At 40.9% G+C, this 25,550-nt stretch overlaps 1 protein-coding gene across 4 annotated transcripts in view; it reads left to right on the top strand.

The window, feature by feature from the left end:
- The window catches only part of MED14 (mediator complex subunit 14), a 532,798-nt gene that overhangs the window by 329,926 nt on the left and 177,322 nt on the right, over nt 1-25,550 (top strand). For all 4 annotated transcript variants that reach the window (XM_070095607.1, XM_070095604.1, XM_070095606.1 and 1 more), the window contains 2 exons: nt 210-441; nt 11,841-12,029. In XM_070095607.1, coding sequence (XP_069951708.1) covers nt 210-441; nt 11,841-12,029 — 421 coding nt within the window. The remainder of the gene's footprint in view (nt 1-209; nt 442-11,840; nt 12,030-25,550) is intronic.

The raw sequence follows: 25,550 nt of genomic DNA, 5'->3' as shown, positions 1-25,550 counted from the left end.
TGAAATAAACAGAATAGAGGAAATTAGCTCTAATATACATTATTTAGGTATAAATGCTGGTCAGAGAGTCTGTTGTAAGTCTGAGGTGTCGGTAAACAAGTACATCGCTAAGTGAGGAGAGGCTGTATTTAACTTACAGTGGGTTCATGGGAACATAACCCCAGTGTGAGTGGAGGAGCAGCTGATCATAGCAACCTTCCTTCTTGCAGCAATTCACTGGGTCACGGGTGTTTGGCATGGAATACCTCTTCACTAACTGCCCGGTAACTAGCCTACACTCCAGGGAGCAGGGTCCTCGCCGGGCCACGTACTTCACCTACGAGGTGACCAGTGCTGAGCACGTGGGCACCACCGTGGACGCCATCCTGGCCGACTGGACCACCATCTCTATGCTGTATCAGCTGGTGCTGCAGTTTGCAGCTCAATTGTCAGCTTCCAGAGGTACTGTATTAGTTTGATTTTGTAATACAGGAGGGCACCACTTACACAGCAGGTTAGGTTCTGGGCTACTGCTGTAAAGTGCTACTGCTGTAAAGTGCTACTGCTGTAAAGTGCTACTGCTGTAAAGTGAAAATCACTCTAAAGTGAATCATAGTCTTTTTTCACTTTCAAATGCATGTAAAAGCCTGATAACTTGTTTACACTATCACATAATAAATGAGCAATATAGCTAGGCCTAAAAAAATGCATATACGTTTACATGTTCTTCTTTCAACAAACTGGCTGTATCCACCGAGGCAGGGTATACCTGTAGTATACCTGGAGAGGGTTTCAGGGGCCAGTGCCCACGGGCCCGGTCTGAGACCAGGCCTTGTGATGGATCAGGGCCTTATCAACCAGGCTGTTACTGCTGGCCGCATGCAAACTGACATATGAACTACAGCCCAGCTGGTCAGGTACTGACTTTAGGTGCCTGTCCAGTGCCTTCTTGAAGACAGCCAGGGGTCTATTGATAATCCCCCCTTATGTATGCTGGGAGGCAGTTGAACAGTCTTAGGCCCCTGACACTTACGGTGTTGTCCCTCAGTGTCCAGAGAATGTTGCATCTCCTGCTGAGTCTTTTGCTTTCATAGGGACTGATTTTTGTGTGCAAGTTTGGTACTAATCCCTCTAGGATTTTCCAAGTGTATATTATCATGTATCTCTCTTGCCTGCATTCCAGGGAATACAAATCAAGGGACTTCAACTGTTCCCAGCAATTTAGGTGCCTTATCGTACTTATGTGTGCCTGAAAGTTCTTTGTACACTCTCCAGGTCAGCAATTTCGCCTGCCTTAAAGAGGGCAGTTAGTGTACAGCAGTATTCCAGTCTAGAGAGAACAAGCAATTTGAAGAGAATCATTATGGGCTTGGCATCCCTAGTTTTGAAGGTTCTCTTTATTCATCCTATAATTTTTTTAGCAGATGCAGTAGATACATTGTTGTAGTCTTTTAAGATGAGATCCTCTGACTTTATCACTCCCAGGGCCTTCACATTACTTTTTCTTCAAGTTTTCCATATCTGATTGTAGTTGAAATTTCTCTTCATTGAACTTCATATTGTTTTGAGTGGCCCATTTGAAGATTTGGTTGATGTCTGCTTGGAGTCTTCCAGTGTCTTTGATGGAGGACACTGTCATGGCAATTCAGGTGTCATCCACAAAGGATGGCTAACATCTCTGTCTGTGTCAGATATGAGGATGAAGAATAGGATGGGAGCGAGCACTGTGCCTTGTGGAACAGAGCTTTTCACCATAGCCGCCTCAGACTTTACTCTGTTTACTATTACTCTTTGTGTTCTATTTGTTGGGAAGTTATAGATCCATCTACTAACTTTTCCTGTTATTCCTTTATCACGCATTTTGTGCACTATTACACCATGGTCACACTTGTTGAAGGATTTTGCAAAGTCTTTGTATACTACATCTGCATTTTGTTTATCCTCTATAGGATCCAGGGCCTTGTCATAGTGGTCCGGTACCTGGGACAGGCAGGAGTGACCTGCTCTAAACCCGTGTTGCCCTGAGTTGTGTAATTGATGGGTACCTATGTGGTTGGTAGTCTTGCTTCTTAGAACCCTTTCAAAGATTTTTATGGTACGGGATGTTAGTGTAGTTCTTTGCAATTGCTTTTCTGCCACCTTTGTAGAGTGGGGCTGTGTCTGCTGTTTATAGTGAATGTTGGATGACCCTTGTGTCCATGCTCCCTCTCCATAGAATACTGAAGGCACGTGATAGGGGCTTTTTGCAGTTCTTGATGAACATGGAGTTCCATGAGTCTGGGTCTGGGGCAGAGTGCATGGGCATGTCATTTACTGTTTTTTCAAAGCCTTGCAATGTTAGGATAATATCAGAGATTTTTGAGGTACCTAGAGAGAGTTTCAGGGGTCAATGCCCCCGTGGCCCAGTCTGTAACCAGGCCTCATAGTGGATCAGGGCCTGAACAGCCAGGCTGTTACTGTTGGCCGCACGCAACCTGATGTACGAACCACAGCCCAGCTGGCCAGGTACTGACTTTTAAGTACCTGTCCAGTGCCTTCTTGAAGACAGCCAGGGGTCAACTGGTAATCCCCCTTATGTATGCTTGGGCCCCTGACACTTATTGTGTTGTCTCTCATCGTGCTAGTGGCGCCCCTGCTTTTCATTGGGGGGATGTTGCATCGTCTGCCAAGTCTTTTGGTTTCATAAGGAGTGATTTTTTTTTGCAAATTTTGTACTAATCCCTCTAGGATTTTCCAAGTGTATGTAATTATGTATCTGTCCCGCCTGCATTCTAGAGAGTACAGGTTGAAGAACTTCAAGCATTCCCAGTAATTGAGGTGTTTTATCGCAGTTTCGTATGTGTGCCATGAAGGTTCTCTGTATATTTTCTAGGTCAGCAATTTCACCTACCTTGAAAGGTGTTGATAGTGTGCAGCAATATCCAGCCTATATAGAACAAGCGACTTGAAGAGTGTCATCATGGGCTTTGCATCCCTGGTTTTGAAGGTTCTCATTTTCCATCCTGTCATTTTTCTAGCAGATGCAATTGATACAATATTGTGGTCTTTGAAAGTGAGATCCTCTGACATTATTACTCCCAAGTCTTTTACATTAGTGTTTTGCTCTATTGCGTGGTTGGAATTTAATTTATACTCCGATATAGTTTTAACCCGTAAATGGTCCAAGCAGATCTACGTTCACATGCGTAGTGCTCCAAAAAGTAGATCTACGTTTTTTTTACATATTTTCAAATAGTATAAAAAAAAAATGTAGATCAAAGTTTTTTTACACGTTTTCAAATTTAAAAAAAAAAAAAACATCTACTTTTTTACATAATATCAAATGTTGAAAAAATGTATATATACGTTTGGACCGTTTACGGGTTAATTTCCTCATGTTTTCTATGTTGGAGTAGTTGAAATTTCTCATCATTGAACTTCATATTGTTTACTGTGACCCATTGAAAGATTTGGTTGATGTCTGCCTGGAGTCTTGCAGTCTTCAGTGGAGGACACTGTCATGCAAATTTGGGTGTCATCTGCCAAGGAAGACACTGTGCTGTGGCTGACATCCTTGTCTATGTCAGATATGAGGATGAGGAACAGGATGGGAGCGAGTACTGTGCCTTGTGGAACAGAGCTTTTCATAGTAGCTGCCTCAGACTTTACTGTTTACTACTACTCTTTGTGTTCTATTTGTTAGGAAATTATAGATCCATCTACCAACTTTTCCTGTTATTCCTTTATCATGCATTTTGTGTGCTATTACGCTATGGTCACACTTGTCGAAAGACTTTTGCAAAGTCTGTGTATACTACATCTGCATTTTGTTTGTCTTCTAGAGCATCTAGGACCTTGTCATAGTGGTCCAGTAGTTGGGACAGACAGGAGCCACCTACTCTAAACCCATGCTGCCCTGGGTTATGTAACTGATGAGTATCTAGATAAGTGGCAATCCTGCTTCTTAGGATCCTTTCAAAGATTTTACTGATATAGGATGTTAACCTATCAGTCTGTAGTTCTTTGCTGTTGCTTTACTGTCCCCTTTGTGGAGTGGGGCTATGTCTGTTGTTTTTAGCAACTGTGGGACGACCCCTATATCCATGCTCCTTCTCCATAAGATGTTAAAAGCACATGATAGGGGTTTCTTGCAGCTCTTGATGAACACGGGGTTCCATGAGTCTGGGAATGGGGCAAAGTACATGGGCATGTCATTTATTGCCTTTTTGAAGTCATTTGGTGTCAGGATAATATCAGATAGGTTTGAGTCTACCAAATTCTGTGTCTCGCTCATAAAAAATTCATTTAGATCTTTGGCTCTCAGTCTGGTTAGCGGCTCGCTAAAAACAGTCATATTAGGACTTGAGTGGCTCTCTCATTTCCTTGCTGTCATCTGTGTAGGACCCATCTTGTCTAAGTAGGGGCCCAATACTGGATGTTGTTCTCAATTTAGATTTGGCATAAGAAAAGAAATATTTTGGGTTTCTTTCAATTTCATGTATTGGTTTTAGTTCTTTCCATGTTTCTTGACTCTTGTAAGATTCCTTTAGCTTAAGTTCATTGTTTGCTACTTCTCTGACCAGTGCCTCCCTTCCTATTACAGATATATAGGTCTCTTTTAGCTGCTCTGTTATTCTTTGCCTTTGCCTGTATAGGGAATGCCTTTCTCTTTCTAGTTTAAAAAAATCCTGCAGCAAGCAGTGCATAATGGGGAAAAAACTGCGACCATGTCTTTGGTTTAAAACAACGACTCCGTGATGTAGTTTTGTATGGTTTTCACTGTTGTATTCCCAATTTCCTGGTCTCACCCGATAGAATGGAAATATATCACAGAAAGAGAGATGATTTTGATTGGTTTGAGGACTGAAAGTAGCTTGAAATTGAGCACACAAACTACGTCACTTGTCCAGTGTGTGTCCCACTAATAATGTGCTGACATTATTTATATCATTATTACAACAATGCATTAGTCTGCACAACAGCAAATCACTTATTTTTTGTGCAAACAAAAATTCAAAACGGAAAGCAAGCGCAATACAGGAAAAACCTGAGGACATGACCAATGAAGAGAAGAAATGTTGTTTCAGTGCCAGGAATGTCTACACTGTTCTTTCTGGACCCTATTTTTAACCCCTCCAGGGTCCAAGGCCAAAATCTGAAGTGGTGCCCCAGTGTTCAAGAATTTAAAAAAAAAAATTTGTTATTTTTTCTTATGAAATGGTAGAGAATCTTTTTGTGAAGGTAATGAAACAAAAAGTATGAAATTTGATGGAAAATTGACGAAATTATGCTCTCACGAATTGTGATGTGTCAGCGATATTTACGAATCGGCAATTTTGCCGACTTTGACTCCCATTTTAGGCCAATTACATTATTCCAGTCAACCAAATTCTTAGCTATTTCACTAGTATTACTTCTATTCTATCGATTGAGCACAAGAAATTGCCAAGTCAACTGTTTCAACTACAAAATAAAGTGATTGGTAATTTGGCCAATTTAACACAAAGTTCAAAATATTCCAATTTCAAAATAGGATCCAGAATAAACAATGTAGGTATTCCTGGCACTAAACTAACATTTCCTCTGTTCATTAGTTACATTTTGAGGCTTTACAAATAAATTCCATTTTGATTTTTTATTCACATAATGAATTTTTGTTCACACCAAAAAATAGAAGATTTACTGTTATGCAATATTGTATTAATTGTATAAATATCATCACCACATTTGTGAATGTATATTAGACCCACCAGCTGGCGTGTATTAGACGTGTGAGGTCGTTTGTTTACTCTTGAACATCGGCAAAAATTTAACATTTCCGCTACTTTGAGCTCAGTTTCAAGCCATTTCCATGGCGAAAACCAATCAAAATTATCTCCATTTCTGTAATATGTCTTCCATTCTATCAAATGAGACCAAGAAATCACAAATACACTTTAAAAAAACATGCGAAAAAACACTGCAAAGTCGCTGTTTTAATCGAAAATCATGGTCTCAGTTTTTTTTCTCTCATTATACACAGTGTGCTGCAGAATTTGTTTTATGTGGTGCACACATACTACATAGATGTATTCTCTCATATCTAGGCCCAAATTTACCACTCACAGTTTATCAGAGTGAGCTGAGCTCATGGAGTAGATCTACGGTTTGGACCCTGAACGTAAAGCCGTAGATCTACGGGATGGACCCTGAAAGGGTTAAATTGGCATTTTTCTAATTTTGTGTGAAATTGGCCAAATTACCTATTTCTGATCACTCCATTGGGCAGTTGAAATAGGTAAATGGCCAGTTTCTTGTACTCAGTTAATAGAAAAGAAGGAATGCTAGCAGCTGGAACAATGGAAATGGCTGAAAATATGCCTCAAAGTGGTCGAAATCGCCAATGTGTAAATATCGCTGAGACCATTTACTTCGTGAGAGCGCAGTTCTGCAAGTCTTCCATCAAATTTTGTACCTTTGGTTTCACCACCTTCAGAAATAGATTATCATTTCATAGGAAATTTTCCCCTTTTAAAACTCTGATCCTGAGAGCAAGTTCAGATCAAGGGATCTGACCCCTGATCTGAATAAGGACTAGCCACCTCTATTACTGACACAATTCTTAATACAGCTTTCTAGATATTATTCTACCTTCAGTTAGAAATTCATGTTGTCATAAATATACAGCCACCAATGAAAAGTGAAGGTTAAAACTTCGGGGTTCAATATACTAAAGCAAGAACTGACTCTTCACTACAAAGATTTATGTGATGACAACTCAGCAAGAACTCAACAATCACAAACTTCAGTAGTTAATAACAAGTCTTGCAGACCTCTCGACGACATATTTTTAACTGAAATAAGAGAATCTTATCTAACTGAAAGAGGCAGAGTTTAGTGAACACTAAAGATAGATTTTATCTTGTACTGACCACCACAAATGATACACTTAACATGGAACAATACACCACAGAATACCACAAATGATACACTGAACATGGAACAATACCCCACAGAGTACCACATATGATACAATAACATGGAACAATACACCACAGAGTACTACAAATGTTACACTAACATGGAACAATACACCACAGAGCTCTACAAATGATACACTAACATGGAACTATACACCACAGAGTACTACAAATAATACACTACCCTGGTATAACATACCAAATTCAAACCAAAATGTAGCCAGGTATTAGAGCCTCACTTGGAAGAACACCATCCTCACCAAAACTGTGCTAATATGAAAACAAAATCCACAAGTTATGAGAAAATATAATGCACATATTTGAAAATAAGATCAATAAAAAATCTACTACTGCTAAATAATTTAAATTTCAGTGGTAGACCGGCAACAAGCCTAACAATTACTGTAATAATAAAGAGTACAATATAGATAATAAAAATATTTCACTTAGCAAAGAAACTGAGAGAAGCAACACCAAGCACATAATAACGAACACTACTACAACTGCTGGAACTATAACTGCTGCTGCTACTAGTACTTCTACTACTATTATTACTACTATTACTACTACTGCTGCATTTATGAGAAAATGCCAGACCTACAGGGGTAATACAGTGCCTGGAATGAATGAAGAGATCTTTGAAAAAATGGATGGCCCAAAAGGATAAACAAAAGAGTTTCCTTTTAAATTTAGCAATATATACAGGAGAAGGGGTTACTAGCCCCTTGCATTTTAGTCACCTCTTACGACAAGCATGGCTTATGGAGGAAGAATTCTTTTTCACTTTAACATGGAGATAAGAGGAAATAAACAAAAAGTAGAACTAATAATGGAACAGAAGAAAACCCAGAGGGGCATGTGTATATATATATGCTTGTCTATGCATGTGTAGTGTGACCTAAGTGTAAGTAGGAGTAGCAAGATGTACATGAAATCTTGCATGTTTATGAGACATTAGTGCATAAGTGAAATGCTGTAAAGCAAAGGGCTGTAAAACAAGGCCTGCCTGTAGTGTCCTATATTCAGTATTTGGTGGAGTGTGTGAAGGGTAATATTTATGAAGGGATTCAGGGAAATTGGCTAGTCAGACTTAAGTCTTGTTGATGGCAAGTACAGTACTAGCACTCTAAAGGAAGGGTGGGTTTGTTATAGTTCTGTGGGTCATCTGAACTGTAATATTACCATCTTTCTGGCAAGATAGTGATTGAATGATTGATAGTGGCTGAGTTTCCACCTTTCTGGGTCACCTTACCTTGTTGGGACATGGCCAGTGTGTCCAAAAAATTATAAAGTATTATTGATGGAGGAATAATGGTTTATCATGTGTTGATTACTGAATGTCATACCTGGTAAGTGATAACTAGTTTATAACTACAGCAGCAGACCTGTGTTCATGGTGTCCCATCTTCAGTATTTGTAGCTACAAGAGCAAAGCTAAGCTGCTTTTGTTATTGTCTTTAATACAGTGGACCCCCGCTTAACGATCACCTCCCAATGAGACCAATTGTGTAAGTGCATTTATGTAAGTGCGTTTGTACGTGTATGTTTGGGGGTCTGAAATGGACTAATCTACTTCACAATATTCCTTATGGGAACAAATTCGGTCAGTACTGGCACCTGAACATACTTCTGGAATGAAAAAATATCGTTAACCGGGGGTCCACTGTATTTGTATCTGCAAGAGAGCTCTATGTTCCTGGTGTTATAAGTATTTGTAGCCACAATAGTAGAGATAAGCTCAGCTTGTCCCATCTTTGGTATTTGTAGCAACAGTGCTAGAGATATAGCTCATAATAATAATAATAATAATTTACAAGGAAAGGAGTTTTAAAAGTGAACTTAGAAAACAGTTAGATGATTAAAAATGACAAAGTTTTGAAAGTGGTAATTATGATGTGAGACTGGAGGTAGTGTGGAAGAAAAGTATGTATTTACATATTTGTGAGTGGATAAGTTGAGTGAAGGATGACTTGATGAAGGTGAAAGTTGAGTGAAGGATGGCTTGATGAAGGTGAAAGTTGAGTGAAGGATGGCTTGATGAAGGTGAAAGTTGAGTGAAGGATGACTTGATGAAGGTGAAAGTTGAGTGAAGGATGGCTTGATGAAGGTGAAAGTTGAGTGAAGGATGGCTTGATGAAGGGGATAGTTCAATCAATCAATCAAGTTTATTCTCTATAAGGATTACAATGCCGGGTTTACAGATTTTGGATATTGTGTGGTTTACATGTTTTAAAATACTAATTACAGAGGTGCCCACTAGGACACCTAGCATGGCTAGGCATTTCGGGCAGACTTAGATTAATTCTAACCTTTAAATTATTACAGATTATGGTATTAACGCTAAGTGACTACATTATAGTTTGTGAGCTTAGCAGTGTGAATGCTTTTGCTTTGGCACAATACAGAGTGTCTATATTGGAGTATCATAGGCAAGCTTATGACCAGTTAGGATTCATTATTTTAAGATTAAGATTCGTATTTCTGTGTTTATAGTCAATGGGTGAGTGAGTGTAAGTGTGAACCACCAGGTGGTTTACATGTAGTTAGTTGACGGGGTGTATCAGGGAGATAAGATGTTTTCTAACGGTAGTTTTGAAAGTGATGAATGTGTCTGCAGTTCTAGAGTTTTCAGGTAGGGTGTTCCAGATTTTAGGCCCTTTGACACACATTGAATTTTTGTAAAGGTTTAGTCGGACACGGGGAATATCATAGAGATGTTTGTGTCTGGTGTTATGCCTGTGGGTCCTGTCACAACTATCAAGAAAGCATTTTAGGTCAAGGTTAATATTGGAATTTAAGGTCCTGTAGATACAGATTTCACAGTAGTAAGTGTGGATGTTCTGAACAGGGAGTAAGTTTAGATCTATGAAGAGTGGGGGGGTGTGTTGCCAGGGATGGGATTTAGTGATTATTCTTACTGCGGCTTTTTGTTGGGTTATTATTGGCTTTAGATGTGTTGCTGCAGTTGATCCCCAAGCACAAATAGCATAGGTGAGGTATGGATAAATGAGTGAATGGTATAGTGTGAGAAGGGCAGTTTGTGGCACGTAATATTGTATCTTGGAGAGGAATCCCCACTGTTTTGGATACTTTTTTTGTTATGTGTTGGATATGGGTGCTGAAATTTAGTTGAGTGAAGGATGAATTGATGAAGGTGAAAGTTGAGTGAAGGATGACTTGATGAAGGATGAAGGTGAAAGTTGAGTGAAGGATGAAGGTGAAAGTTGAGTGAAGGATGACTTGATGAAGATGAAAGTTGAGTGAAGGATGACTTGATGAAGGTGAAAGTTGAGTGAAGGATGACTTGATGAAGGATGAAGGTGAAAGTTGAGTGAAGGATGAAGGTGAAAGTTGAGTGAAGGATGATGTAATGAAGATGAAAGTTGAGTGAAGGGTGACTTGATGAAGGATGGAGGTGAAAGTTGAGTGAAGGATGACTTGATGAAGGATGAAGGTGAAAGTTGAGTGAAGGATGGCTTGTTTAAGGTGAAAGTTGAGTGAAGGATGACTTCATGAAGGTGAAAGTTGAGTGAAGGATGAAGGTGAAAGTTGAGTGAAGGATGAAGGTGAAAGTTGAGTGAAGGATGAAGGTGAAAGTTGAGTGAAGGATGACTTGATGAAGGTGAAAGTTGAGTGAAGGATGACTTGGTGAAGGTGAAAGTTGAGTGAAAGATGACTTGTTGAGGGATGAAGGTGAAAGGGTAGATGGTGTGTTGTGGCTTCAGTAGACAGAAAGAAGTTTATCTATGGAGGCAGAAAAGGGGAAGATTGTATAGTGGTACCATCCATTGTATGTGAGTGTGAGGCACAGGTTTTAAATGTTGGAGAGAGGAGAGGAGGAAGCTGTAAGTTGTGATGTCATGTGTGAGAACACTGTATGGTATGAGTATTATGCAAAGAATTTAGAGCATGGAGATAAAGACATAGTGTAGGGTTAGGGAAGGCATTATTGAGAGGGCTGAGAAGTGATTGTTGAGGTGGTTTGGGTATTTGGAGAGGATTGAGCAGAAAAGATGACCAGAGGGTGTATAATTCCTGGGTAGAAGGAAGAAGAGGTCAGGTCACAGAAAGGGTTGGAAGGCGGGTGTGAAGGAGGTATTACATGGGAAGGACTTGAGCTCTCAGAAGTCATGTGATTGGAACATTTAGTTCTATGAATAGTCCAGTTAGCCAGACTTGAGTCTTGGAAGTGGAAAATACAGTTCCTGCACTCTGAGGGAGAGGTGCAGATGTTACAGTTTGGATAATCAATTGAATTGTGTTTTTTGTGCACTTCTGACAAGATGACTATTGGATGAATAATGACGAATGTGTTTATTTTTTTTGATCACCTTACCAGGGTGGAAGATGGATGCAATGGCTAAGAAAAAAGAAACAGGTTGAGTGCATATAACTGATGTTGGGTTTTACAGATGGTGTGCAAGCGCGCTGGTGGGGCCATGGTCCCCAAAAACATTATATGAAAAAAAGGATGGAGGAAAAGAGGGGTTGGGGTTGTTTTAAGAATGTTGGGAGGAGGATGTAAAGAAGGTTTTGTGTGCTACTGACTTACACATTTAATAGGATTTTGTGAGCATGTTATATAGGAGTGAATGGTGGTAAGTGGTTTTATGACTTAATGTACTGTAATAGTGTGAGCGAGGTAGCATTTATGGAGGGATTCAGGGGGAAGCAGTTAGCCAGACTTGAGTCGTGGAGGTGGAAAGTACAGTGTCTGCACTCTGAAAGAAGGGTGGGAAATGTGGTTTTGAGAGTTATCTGAACTATGACATCAGGTCTGTTATGGCAAGACATTGGTTGTTGAATGAGTGACAGTGTAAGTGTTTTCCTCTCTGTCAGGTCACCTTTCCTTGTTGGGAGACGGCCAGAGCATTGAAAACAATTACAACGTTGGTTGCAGATTAATTAAATTATGTTTTGTAGGTGGTGTTGAGTCAGCAGGCAGCAGCAGCAGCAGCAGCAGCAACATGGCAAACCCCAAGACCTTGAGCGAGATGGTGCGAGTTAGATCCTTCAACTATAAGAGTATCACCCTGGCCTATGGTCCCAGCTTTGATGCTTTCTGTGTGTTGCGCTACAGTCCAGAGAAGAAAGGCTTTATTCTAAGTTTTGGTGAGTTTATTTAGTTATATTTCTACTGTGTCTTCTTCTACAGGACAGAAAATACTAAAAACTTATGTAAGTAGACACATTTTTGTTTGTTTAAAAGACATTTTATTTGTTGTCTATTCTCCAGGCATACTCAGTGATACCATGAGTAAAAAACTAAATTTTAAATTATAATAGTACGTACTGAACTCTGAGTAGAAGGTTGAAGCCGTGGTAAGTCAACCAGCCAAGTATCTGTTCCATGGGCTAGAACAACCAGGCTTTGATGCTTATGTGGGCCAGTGGGTCACCATTAACAACAGTCTGGTTGACCAAGCAAGCACCAGACAAGCCTAACCCAGGAATGGGCTGAGAGATTAGTAAAATGGTATTGTACCTTTTTATTTTTTAATAATAATTGGCTGTTTGGATTGACATCTAAACTGCCGTATCAAGAGAGTGATTATGTGTGAATGATAGTAAAAGTGTTGAATGATGGTGAAAGTGTTTCTGTTTTGGGTGGTTGCTGTCTACCAATCTACTACCTAGGACACATTACTTACCTTAAAATATTTTCGTCCTTAGCTTATAGTGAATGGTAAATGTATTTATTGTAGGAAGTCTGAATAAATAAGGAATGGGTATACAGTGGAACCTCAACTTACGAGTGCCCAAGTGCGCGAGTTTTTCAAAATACGAGCAGTCGCTCGGTCAGTTTTTTGCTTCCGAATGCAAGCAAAATTTCAAGATGCGAACGGGCCTCAAGGGAGGTTCCTTGATGCTGGTGAGGGGCTCTTGCTCTTGATCTAGGGAATTGGATCTCAGTTGTTTGTTGAACTATCTTATTGAAATTTCGGAAATGTATGATGGAAAGATGCTTCTTAACGTACACCAAAAATGAAAGAAATCGGACCTTAAATAACGGAGTTCACTTCTCAGCCATTAGCCACCCCTTAGCGGTATATTTTTGTATGGTTTTTATGGTTGTATCCTCGTTTTTTTTTTTTTGTCTCAGTTGATAGAATGAAAGATATACAGTGGACCCTCAACTAACAGTGGCATTAAGTAACGGCAAATTCATCTAACGGCGCTTTTTGGCATAAAAATATGTCTCTTACCAATGGCAAAAAACTCTGCCAATGATGTTCGTCCGGAACATGTCCATGCGCCAGGAGCGCGGCCTGAGTGGGCCCAGCCACTCCAAGACTCACTGTGCCATTGTTTACATGCTGTTGCAGTCGATTCCACGTGTGCCTGCCATATATTTTGGATTATTCCAGTGTTTTTAGTGCTTGTAACTGCTAAATAAGCCACCATGGTCCCCAAGAAAGCTTCTAGTGTCAAGCTGGTGTTAAAAAGGGTGAGAATTATGATGGAAATGAAGAAAGAGATACATATCTCCCTCAACATTCGCATTTTCAACTTTTGCGGGCTTCACACATTCGCAAATTATCAATCGCCAAATTCCCAACTGCCAAATTCCCATCCGCCAAATCGTATTTAAGTTTCCCCCCACCCGCGAGTGCCTAATACCCTCCCTCCGACCCCAACAACTGGCAGCCAGCCCTCCCACCACTCAGTGTGGTGAGTGTTTTGTTTGTTCATTATTTGCTATTAAACTGCATTATAAATAATGTCAACCCATTCATGACTGAATATTGGAATGGCTATTCGGACAGGTATTTGACGGTGACATCATATGTTTACTCTTGAACACGGCAAAGAATCAAACATTTCTGCTACTGCTAATTAATAATAATAATAATACGATAGAATTAAAGGAAATTGTACAAAAATAAGAGGGTTGAAGCAGTGATGGAAGAAGTGGTTGATGCATCGTCAGTCAGTGTGCCTTTGTTTATGATGAAGTGAGCATTAGTCTCCACACTTCCAAACATTTCACAATAATTCGTTGTGTTTGGTGCTTGTAGATTGAGTGCGACTGGAGTGGTAGAGGCAATGGTTGAGGCAGCGGTAGAGGCAGCGGTAGAGGCAGCGGTAGAGGCAGTGGTTGAGGCAGTGGTTGAGGCAGCAGTTGAGGCAGTGGTTGAGGCAGCAGTTGAGGCAGCAGTTGAGGCAGCAGTTGAGGCAGTGGTTGAGGCAGCAGTTGAGGCAACGGTTGAGGCAGCGGTTGAGGCAGCGGTTGAGGCAGTGATATTTAATAAGATATGTGTTATTAATAATAATAATACATGTTATTATTAATAACATGTATTATTATTATGTTATTAAAAACCACTCCCTCAACCACTGCCTCAACTGCTGCCTCTACTGCTGCCTCTACCACTGCCTCAACCACTGTCTCTACCAATGCCTCTACCAATGCCTCTACTACTCCAGTCGCACTCAATCTACAAGCACCAAACACAATGAATTATTGTGAAATGTTTGGAAGAGTGTGGAGACTAATGCTCACTCCAGCATGAACAAAGCCACACTGACGATGCTTCACCCACGTCTTCCACCACTGCTTCAACCCTCGTATTTTTGTACTATTTCCTTCTTCAATTCTATCGTATTAATAATAATAATAATATGATAGAATTGAAGAAGGAAATTGTACAAAAATACGAGGGTTGAAGCAGTGGTGGAGGAAGTGGTTGAGGCATCATCAGTGTGCCTTTGTTTATGATGATAAATTAGACACATGTGGCTTTGTTTATGCTGGAGTGAGCATTAGTCTCCACGCTCTTCCAGATATTTCACAATAATTCATTGTGTTTGGTGCTTGTAAATTGAGTGCGACTGCCACATAATTAACCATGGGCCCAAAGAAACTTGCTAGTGCCAGCCCTTTGGTAAAGAAATTGAGAAACATGATAGAATTGAAGAAAGAAATTGCACCAAAATACGAGCAGTGCACCGCAATGGTTGAGGCAGTGGTTGAGGCACTGGTGGAGGCAGTGGTTGAGGCAGTGGTACTTAATAACATACATGTTATTAAACCATAACATGTATGTATTTAGTACAATATTTTACGACATTTTCGTGTATTTTATGATTGTTCATGGTTCAACACGTTCAGGAAGCAGTATTGTATTATATTTCCCTACAATATATTGGGGCACCAAACATTCGCGGTTTTTCAACATTCGCGAGGCTCTTGATCCCCTACCCTCGCGAATGTTGAGGGAGACCTGTAATTGAAAAATATGAGAGTGGAGTGCATATGCCTGAGTTGGAAAGGCAATACAACAAATCACATTCAACCATCAGTACTATCTTGGCGAACAGAAAGGCAATCAAGGAAGTTGTTGTTGCAAAAGGTTCAAGTATGTTTTCAGAACAGAGACCGCAAATAATTGAAGAGGTAGAGAGACTGTTATTGGTATGGATAAATGAAAAACAGTTATCAGGAGATAGTGTTTCTCAGTCTATAATTTGTGAAAAGGGAAGGCAGTTGCTTGATGAGCTCATTAAGAAAATGCCTCAAAATAGTGCTGCTGATGATGAATTTAAGGCCAGCAAAGGCTGGTTTGAGAGATTTAAGGTTCGTAGTGGCATACACAGTGTGGTAAGGAATAGTGAGGCAGCCAGTTCAGACAAAAATGCAGCTGAAAAATATGTGAAAGATTTTAAGGAATACATAGAGACTGAAAACTTAAAACCTGAACAAGTGTTTAATTGCGACGAAACAGGCCTGTTTTGGAAGAAAATGCCAAACAGAACCTACATTACTCAGGAGGAAAAGGCACTCCCAGGACATAAGCCTATGAAAGACAGGCTGACATTAATGTTGTGTAGTAATTCTAGTGGTGATTGCAAAGTGAAGCCTTTATTGGTGTATCACTCTGAAACTCCCAGAGTGTTCAGGAAAAACAATGTCGTCAAGGGTAATTTGTGTGTGATGTGGAGAGCAAACAGTAACGCAGGAGTCACTAGGGAACTTTCCTTGGACTGGTTTTATGGTGTGTTTGGCCCCACTGTGACAGAATACCTCCAGGAAAAGAAATTGTCACTCAAGTGCTGGATTACTGAGTTTTCCAAATTACAGAGTGGTTAGGTTAGAATACACTTAATAAAATTAACCAACATACACAGTTCATTGAACATCGGCAAAAATCAAACATTTCTGCTACTTTGAGCTTAATTTCAAGGTACTTTTCGTCATGAAAGCAATCAAAATCATGTCTATTTCTGTAATATATCTTCCATTCTATCAAATGAGTCCAAAAAAATGATAATACAACCATATAAACCATACGAAAATAATCTGCAAAGAGGCGGCTAATGGCTGAGAAGTTAACTCCCTTATTTATCGTCCGTCTTTTTTATTTTTGTTGTACGTTAAGAAGCATCTTTCCACCATACACTGCCCAAGTTTCAATGAGATAGCCCAACAAACAACCGAGAAAAAAAAATATTTACCAAAAATCATATATGGCAAGCCCAAGCCAGGTACTGGAAATAAGTCACTTTGTCTGACTTTTCTGGGTTATCCTAGGTTCTCTATACATACACTGCTATGTATGATAATCTATGTAACTGTATTTGTGTACACCTGAATAAACTTTTTTACTTCTAGTCTGTCAACTGAGTACAAGAAACCGCCCATTCACTTATTTCAACCACCCAATAAAGTGGTCAGTGGTCACACAAATTTCAACAGATGCCAATTTCAAAATAGGGTCCAGAATAAACAATGCAGACATTCCTGGCACTAAAATAACATTTTCTCTGTTCATTAGTCACGGCTACAGGCCCCTCTTATATTACTCTTGCTTACCATTTGGAATTTTTATTCACAAAAAAATAGAAGATTTACTGTTATGCAGACTGCTGCATTATTGTAATAATTGTATAAATAATGTCAAGCCATTCTTGACTACGTCCTGGAATTTAGACTGGCAGGCGGACAGGTATTGGATGGTGACGTCATTTGTTTACTCTTGAGCTTCGCTAAAGAATAGAACATTTTCGCTACCGTGAGTGCAATTTCAAGATACTTTTCCTCATGAAAGCAATCAAAATCATATCTATTTCTGTAATATATCTTTCATTCTATCAAATGAGACCGAAAAAATGAGAATACTGTATAACCATAACAACCATACAAAAATATACTGCTAAGCGGCCGCTAATGGCTGAGAAGTGAACTCCGCTATTTATGGTCTGATTTCTTTCATTTTTGGTGTACGTGAAGAAGTATCTTTCCATCATACATTGCCCAAGTTTGAATAAGATAACCCAACAAACAACTGAGAAAATAATAATAATAATATAATAATAATAATAATAACAATAATATCTTTATTTACTACACGTGCATGTACAAGGTATACAGGCCTAGCTGACATCAGTGACATACTACTATATAGAAAGCCACTTGTTATGCGGAGTATTTCAAGAAAATTAGGTCAGTGCCCCAGGATAACACCCACACTAGTCGGCTAACACCCAGGTACCCATTTACTGATGGGTAAACATAGACAACAGGTGTAAAGAAACATGCCTAATGTTTCTATCCTGGCTGGGAATCGAATATTTACCAAAAATCATATATGGCTAACCCAAACCAGGTACTAAAAATAAGCCATGTTGACTTTTTTTGAGTTATCCTAGGTTCTCTACACATATGCTGCTATGTGTGATAATCTATAGAGAGAAAATAACTTTTTTGTTTCAGGTTTATGGTGCAGTACGAGTGTATATCACAGTTAGCCCTGTGCTATACTCCGTTTTTTCTAATATAAGCCACCATGACAGGGATAGGAGAATGGTATTTGTATACCATATCCTCTTCATACCTCTGTCAAACTACTTGGTATTATGCCAAATATTATTCATTCTTGAGTAATTAACATGTTTTATGTTATTTATATTGTTTCTTATGTCATATTAGATCAATTGTGATAGGCAAATAAGCTGTAGTGTTGATATTAGCGTAATAATAAAGCGTATTCTCCTGCATCATGAGACTGAGTTCATGACAACCGACAGTGGCTTCAAAGCCACCTTATCTTTAATGGATAATGTACTGTGTAGGTGCTTTACATAATGAGAAGCATTTCTTTTATTCACTGGAACCATGGCTAGGGCTAAAAGTAAGCAGGTTAAAACAATAAATGGAAAAAAAGAAATTGGAATGACTTATGCAGCAAGTAGTGCCACCAAACAGTACCAGCAGGTTGGTGTGGTGACCCTGGAAATTTGAAATTATGCTAGCCAAAATTAGTGCCGAATAACTGAAGGAACCGAATAACTGATTGCCGGATTTGTGATGGTGGACCTGTAGTATAAAACTGGTAAATTGTCAGTTACACAGCATAATATCCACTCAGCCTTTTTCTTAGTAAGATATTCCAGTATTTAACCTGTAAACAGTCCAAACGTATATATACGTTCACTACCCCAGTGCCCTGAATACAGTGGACCCCCGTATAACGATATTAATCCGTTCATGAGAGCTCATTGTTATGCGAAATTATCGTTATGCGAATGAATTTTCCCCATAAGAAATAATGGAAATCAAATTAATCCGTGCAAGACACCCAAAAGTATGAAAAAAAAATTTTACCACAAGAAATATACATTTTCCTACACACAAAGAGAAGGATACATGCACAATAGTAGAGTAGTACATGCACAGTATATATTGTGCATGTACTACTCTACTAAATGAAGAATAAATGACACTTACCTTTATTGAAGATGCAGCAATGACTGATGAGACACTGTGTCCTGGGAGTGCCTTTTCCTCCTGAGTACTGTAGGTCCTGTTAGGCATTTTCTTCCAGAACAGGCCTTATCACACTGTGTATGTCACTACGATTCTTAAATCTCTCAAACCAACCTTTGCTGGCTTTAAATTCACCAATATGAGCACTAGTTCCAGGCATTTTTCCCTGTTCACCTGGGTGTTAGTCGACTGGTGTGGGTTGCATCCTGGGAGACAAGATTAAGGACCCCAATGGAAATAAGTTAGACAGTCTTCGATGACACTGACTTTTTTGGGTTATCCTGGGTGGCAAATCCTCTGGGGTTAATTGTTTCTTGGTATTCTCAATAAGCCACACCAACAACGGTGCTACAGCAGCAGCAGGAGCTGTACCACCAATAGTAGCGATGGTTGATTGGGGTTTATTATACAACCTGGCCAGCTCGGAGACACGCACTCCACTTTCATACTTATCAATGATCTTTTTCTTCATCTCTATAGTAATTCTCTATAGTAATTGCTGTAGGGTTGGCACTAGAAGCTTTCTTGGGGCCCATGGTCACTTATTTTGCAGATAAAATCACCAAAAACACTGTAATAATACGAAATGTTCCGATTGTATGCTTGGATGTTACCGCGGAGGCTGGCTGGTAAACAATGCCACCGGCGGCACATGTGAGGCTGGCTAAGGGCGCACATTGGATGCGTCTCGGACGAAGAGCGGTGAGCGGGTTTTTGAGCGGTATGCGAGGCAAAATTTTTGCGATAAAAGCGAGCGGTATGCGGATTGAACGTTATGTGATGCCGACGGTATGTGGGGGTCCACTGTATATATTGTGCATGTACTACTCTACTAAATGAAGAATAAATGACACTTACCTTTATTGAAGATGCAGCAATGACCGATGAGACACTGTGTCCTGGGAGTGCCTTTTCCTCCTGAGTACTGTAGGTCCTGTTTGGCATTTTCTTCCAGAACAGGCCTTATCACACTGTGTAGGTCACTACGATTCTTAAATTTCTCAAACCAACCTTTGCTGGCTTTAAATTCACCAATATGAGCACTAGTTCCAGGCATTTTTCCCTGTTTACCTGGGTGTTAGTCGACTGGTGTGGGTTGCATCCTGGGAGACAAGATTAAGGACCCCAATGGAAATAAGTTAGACAGTCTTCGATGACACACTTTTTTTGGGTTATCCTGGGTGGCTAACCCTCTGGGGTTAATTGTTTCTTGGTATTCTCAATAAGCCACACCAACAACGGTGCTACAGCAGCAGCAGCAGCAGCTGACAGTGCTACAGCAGCAGCAGACGATGCTACAGCAGCAGCAGATGGTACTACAGCAGCAGCAGCAGCAGATGGTACTACAGCAGCAGCAGCCAGACGGTGGTACAGCAGCAGCAGCAGCTGACAGTGCTACAGCAGCACCAGCAGCTGACAGTGCTACAGCAGCAGCAGCAGCTGACAGTGCTACAGCAGCAGCAGACAATGCTACAGCAGCAGCAGACGGTACTACAACAGCAGCAGCAGACGGTACTACAACAACAGCAGCAGCAGCAGCTGACGGTGGTACAGCAGCAGCAGCAGCTGACAGTGCAGCAGCAGCAGCAGCAGCAGCAGCTGACAGTGCTACAGCAGCAGCAGACGATGCTACAGCAGCAGCAGACGGTACTACAGCAGCAGCAGCAGCAGCTGACGGTGGTACAGCAGCAGCAGCAGCTGACGGTGCTACAGCAGCAGCAGCTGACGGTGCTACAGCAGCAGCAGCAGCAGCTGACAGTGCTGCAGCAGCAGCTGACAGTGCAGCAGCAGCAGCAGCTGACAGTGCTACAGCAGCAGCAGACGATGCTACAGCAGCAGCAGACGATGCTACAGCAGCAGCAGACGGTACTACAGCAGCAGCAGCAGCAGACGGTACTACAACAGCAGCAGCAGCAGCAGCAGCAGCTGATGGTGCTACAGCAGCAGCTGATGGTGCTACAGCAGCAGCAGCAGCTGACAGTGCTACAGCAGCAGCAGCATCAGCAGTTGACCATGGTACCACAGTATTTCGATAATATTTCTCACCCTTTTTACCACAGGGTTGGCACTAGAAGCTTTCTTGGGGCCCATGGTCACTTATTTTGCAGATAAAATCACCAAAAACACTGTAATAATACGAAATGTTATGATTGTATGCTTGGATGTTACCGCGGAGGTTGGCTTGTAAACAATGCCACCGGCGGAACATGTGACATTAGACGCGTCTCGGACGAACAGCGTTGAGCGGGTTTTTTAGCGGTATGCGAGGCAAAATCTTAGCGATAAAATGTATCAGTATGCAGATTTAACGTTATGTAAGGCCAACGGTATGCGGGGGTCCACTGTATTTTGAAAAATAAAAACTTTTTTTTATGGAAATAAAGAGCACGTTTTCTAAGTGTTTTAGGATTAAAAAAAAAATAGGGTCAGTACTTACAGAGATATGAGGCCAAGAAGTTGGCACTGGATGCTCACCTGACGGCAACCTCCAGTCCTGCCACTTGCAGAAGTGCTGCCGATATACCTTTTTTCCTCTTTTTCATCTTATATAATTTTTATGTTCTGATAATTACAATTTATAGTAGTTCTTGTCATTTCATAACAATCTTTGTTCTGACACTAGTATTTGGTACTGAAATTGTACTCAAATTGTCACAAACACACTGACAGGTGGACATTTACATCTGCCTCGGCCATTTACTGTTGTCTTGGAATATATACAAAGTATTTATATGTTCCAGCAATGTTTTGGACATGTGGGAGTATATAAGAAGAAGTAGTGGTGGTAGTAGTAGTAGTGGTAGTATTAGTAGTAGTAGTGGTGGTAGTATTAGTAGTAGTAGTGGTGGTAGTAGTAGTAGTAGTGGTGGTGGTAGTACAGTGGACCCCCGCATACCGATTTTAATCCGTGCAAGAGGGGTAATTGTTATGCGAAATAATCGGTATGTGAATGAATTTTCCTCATAAGAAATAATGGAAATCAAATTAATCCGTGCAAGACACCCAAAAGTATGAAAAAAAAATTTTTTTTACCACATGAAATGTTAATTTTAGTACACACAAACTGAAAAAGGCATGCACAATTACATGACACTTACTTTTATTGAAGATCTGGTGATGATTGATGGGATGAGAGGAGGGGAGAGAGAGTGTTAGTGTTTAGAAGGGGAATCCCCTTCCATTAAGACTTGAGGTGTTGAGTCCTTTTCTGGGGTTACTTCCCTTCTTCTTTTAATGCCACTAGGACCAGCTTCAGAGTCACTGGACTTCTTTCGCACAACATATCTGTCCATAGTGGCCTGTACCTCTCGTTCCTTTATGACTTCCCTAAAGTGTTTCACAACATTGTCAGTGTAATAATCACCAGCACGGCTTGCAATAGCTGTGTGAGGGTGATTTTCATCAAAAAAGGTTTGCACTTCAAGCCACTTTGCACACATTTCCTTAATCTTTGTAGTAGGCAACTTCTTCAATTTCTCTCTCCCCTCCTCTGAACCAGTTTTCTCAGGTCTGGCCTCTTGCTCTTGAAGTTGATCTCTCAGCTCATCAGTGGTTAGTTCTTCATTGTCCTCCTCCACCAACTCTTCCACATCCTCCCCACTAACCTCCAACCCCAAGGACTTTCCCAATGCCACAGTGGATTCCTCAACTGGCATAATCCTCTCAGGGTTAGCCTCAAACCCTTCAAAATCCCTTTTGTCTACACATTCTGGCCACAGTTTCTTCCAAACAGAGTTCAAGGTCTTCTTAGTCACTCCCTCCCAAGCCTTACCTATAAGGTTTACACAATTGAGGATATTAAAGTGCTCTCTCCAAAGCTCTCTTAGAGTCAGTTGAGTTTCTGAGGTCACAACAAAAAACCTTTCAAACAGAGCTTTTGTGTACAGTTTTTTGAAGTTTGCAATAACCTGCTGGTCCATGGGCTGCAGGAGAGGAGTGGTATTAGGAGGCAAAAACTTGATGTTAATGAATTTCATGTCCCCATAAAGTCGCTCTGCCACGTCTGTAGGATGACCAGGGGCATTGTCTAACACCAGGAGGCACTTAAGTTCTAATTTCTTTTCAGTTAGGTAATCTTTCACATTGGGGGCAAATGCATGGTGTAACCAGTCATAGAAAAAGTCTCTAGTGACCCATGCCTTACTGTTTGCCCTCCACAGCACACACAAATTCTCCTTGAGGACATTCTTTTGCCTGAACGGTCTGGGAGTTTCAGAGTGATACACTAATAAAGGCTTAACTTTGCAATCACCAGTAGCATTGGAACACATCAACAAAGTAAGCCTGTCTTTCATAGGCTTATGTCCTGGGAGTGCCTTTTCCTCCTGAGTAATGTAGGTCCTGCTTGGCATTTTCTTCCAAAACAGACCTGTTTCATCACAATTAAACACTTGTTCAGGTTTCAGTCCTTCAGTCTCTATGTACTCCTTGAATTCATGCACATATTTTTCAGCCGCTTTGTGGTCCGAACTGGCAGCCTCACCATGCCTTATCACACTATGTATGCCACTATGCTTCTTAAATCTCTCAAACCAACCTTTGCTGGCCTTAAATTCACTCACATCAGCACTAGTTGCAGGCATTTTTTTAATTAAATCCTGATGCAACTTCCTAGCCTTTTCGCTTATGATCGCTTGAGAGATGCTATCTCCTGCTAGCTGTTTTTCATTTATCCACACCAATAAGAGTCTCTCAACATCTTCCATCACTTGCGATCTTTGTTTCGAAAACACAGTTAAACCTTTGGCAAGAACAGCTTCCTTGATTGCCTTTCTGGTGCCCACAATAGTAGCGATGGTTGATTGGGGTTTCTTGTACAACCTGACCAGGTCGGCGATACGCACTCCACTTTCATACTTATCAATGATCTCTTTCTTCATTTCTATTGGAATTCTCACCCTTATTGGTGTAGGGTTGGCACTAGAAGCTTTCTTGGGGCCCATGGTCACTTATTTTCCAGAAACAGCACCGAAAACACTGTAATAATACGAAATATTCCGATTGTATGCTTGGATGTTACCGCGGAGGCTGGCTGGTAAACAATGGCACGGGCGGCACATGTGAGGCTGGCTGAGGGCGCACATTGGACGCGTCTCGGACGAAAATCGGTGAGCGGGTTTTTAAGCGGTATGCGAGGCAAAATTTTTGCGATTAAAGCAAGCGGTATGCGGATTAATCGTTATGTGGTGCCATCGGTATGCGGGGGTCCACTGTAGTAGTACTACTACTTCCCTTGAAGCATATAAAACAAGCCTCAGTCCACCCCTGACAGTGAAGTGATAAGATGAGATAACATAAGATTAGAGGTGACATTTGATGAGCGTCGGCCTTGCTTTGTTTTTGCTGGTACACAAACATGTCTGTCTGTCTGTCTATTTGTCAAGCTCCCTGTCTGTCTGTCTAGCTCTCTGTCTCAGAGAGAGAGAGCCACAAGACTGCATCATCACGTTTACTCATTTCTTCAAGCAGGGTATAGCACTTTGTCTGGATTTTTTGGGTCATCCTAGGTAATTTATACAATGTATACTTGTATTTATGTGTACCTGTGAGACAGAGACAGATAGAAAGAGAGATAGACAGAGACAGATAGACAGAGTCAAAAATGCAGAGATAGAGACAGAGATAGACATAGAATTGGACCACTACTGAGAGGAGACTCATGTACTGACGATGAACAGGAAATGAGTGAAATCCTAAAAGAACAGTATGAGTCGGTGTTCAGCAACCCACTAAATGACAGCAAGGTAGAATATGCAGAAATATTTTTCACTCCAGAAGAAGGCCGCACAGACCAACTAACTGACATTAGTACAAATCCTATAGATTTCGAAAAAGAAATGGAAAACATGCCCACTCACTCAGCACCTGGACCAGATTCATGGAATGCTCTATTTATGAAGAAGTGCAAAGTACCACTAGCACACTTTTGTATCACCATTTGCAGATGACACTAAAATAAGCATGAAAGTCAGTATGGTAGAGGACGCTGAAAAAGTACAGGAAGACATAAACAGGGTTTTCCAGTGGGCAGTGGAAAACAACATGACATTCAATGGTGATAAGTTCCAGCTGATTAGGTATGGAAAGAATGAAGAACTCAAAAGGAGCACTATATACAGAACTTAAGAGGGTCACCAAATAGAACGTAAGGAACACGTAAAAGACCTAGGAATAATTATGTCAGCGGACCTTTCTTTTAAAGACCATAACAAGACAAAGATCACGACAGCCAGGAAGATGACGGGGTGGGTATTGAGAACTTTCAAAACAAGGGAAACAATGTCGATTGTGACACTTCAAATCGCTAGTGCTCCCTCACTTAGAATATTGCTCAGTGCTGACGGCCCCGTTCAGGGCAGGAGAAATATCGGAGCTGGAACAAATACAGAGATCGTTTACGGCTCACATTGAGCCAGTAAAGCACCTAAACTACTGGGAACGCCTGCAAGTCTTGAACATGTACTCATTGGAGCGGAGGAGAGAGAGGTACATGATAATATATACCTGGAAGGTACTTGAGGGCTTGGCCCCAAATCTTCACACTGCCATAACAACATACTGGAGTGAGAGATATGGGAGGAAGTGTAAAATAAACCCAGTGAGGAGCAGGGGTGTGGTAGGGACAATAAGGGAACACTGTATCAACATTCGGGGTCCCAGACTTTTCAACATCTTACCAGAAGATATCAGAAACACTGCTGGAACAAGTGTTGAAGCCTTCAAGAGGAAACTAGACAAGTATCTTCACCAGGTGCCAGATCAACCAGGCTGTGATGACTATGTGGGGCAGCGGGCCTCCAGCAGCAACAGCCTGGTTGACCAGGCGAGCACCAGACGAGCCTGGCCCATGGCCGAGCTGAGAGAGT

The sequence above is a fragment of the Cherax quadricarinatus genome, chromosome 50 (genome assembly GCF_038502225.1).
Source record: "Cherax quadricarinatus isolate ZL_2023a chromosome 50, ASM3850222v1, whole genome shotgun sequence".
NCBI lineage: Eukaryota > Metazoa > Arthropoda > Malacostraca > Decapoda > Parastacidae > Cherax > Cherax quadricarinatus.
The sequence above is the reverse complement of the archived record's forward strand: the minus strand, read 5'-3'. Positions and strand labels throughout refer to the sequence as shown.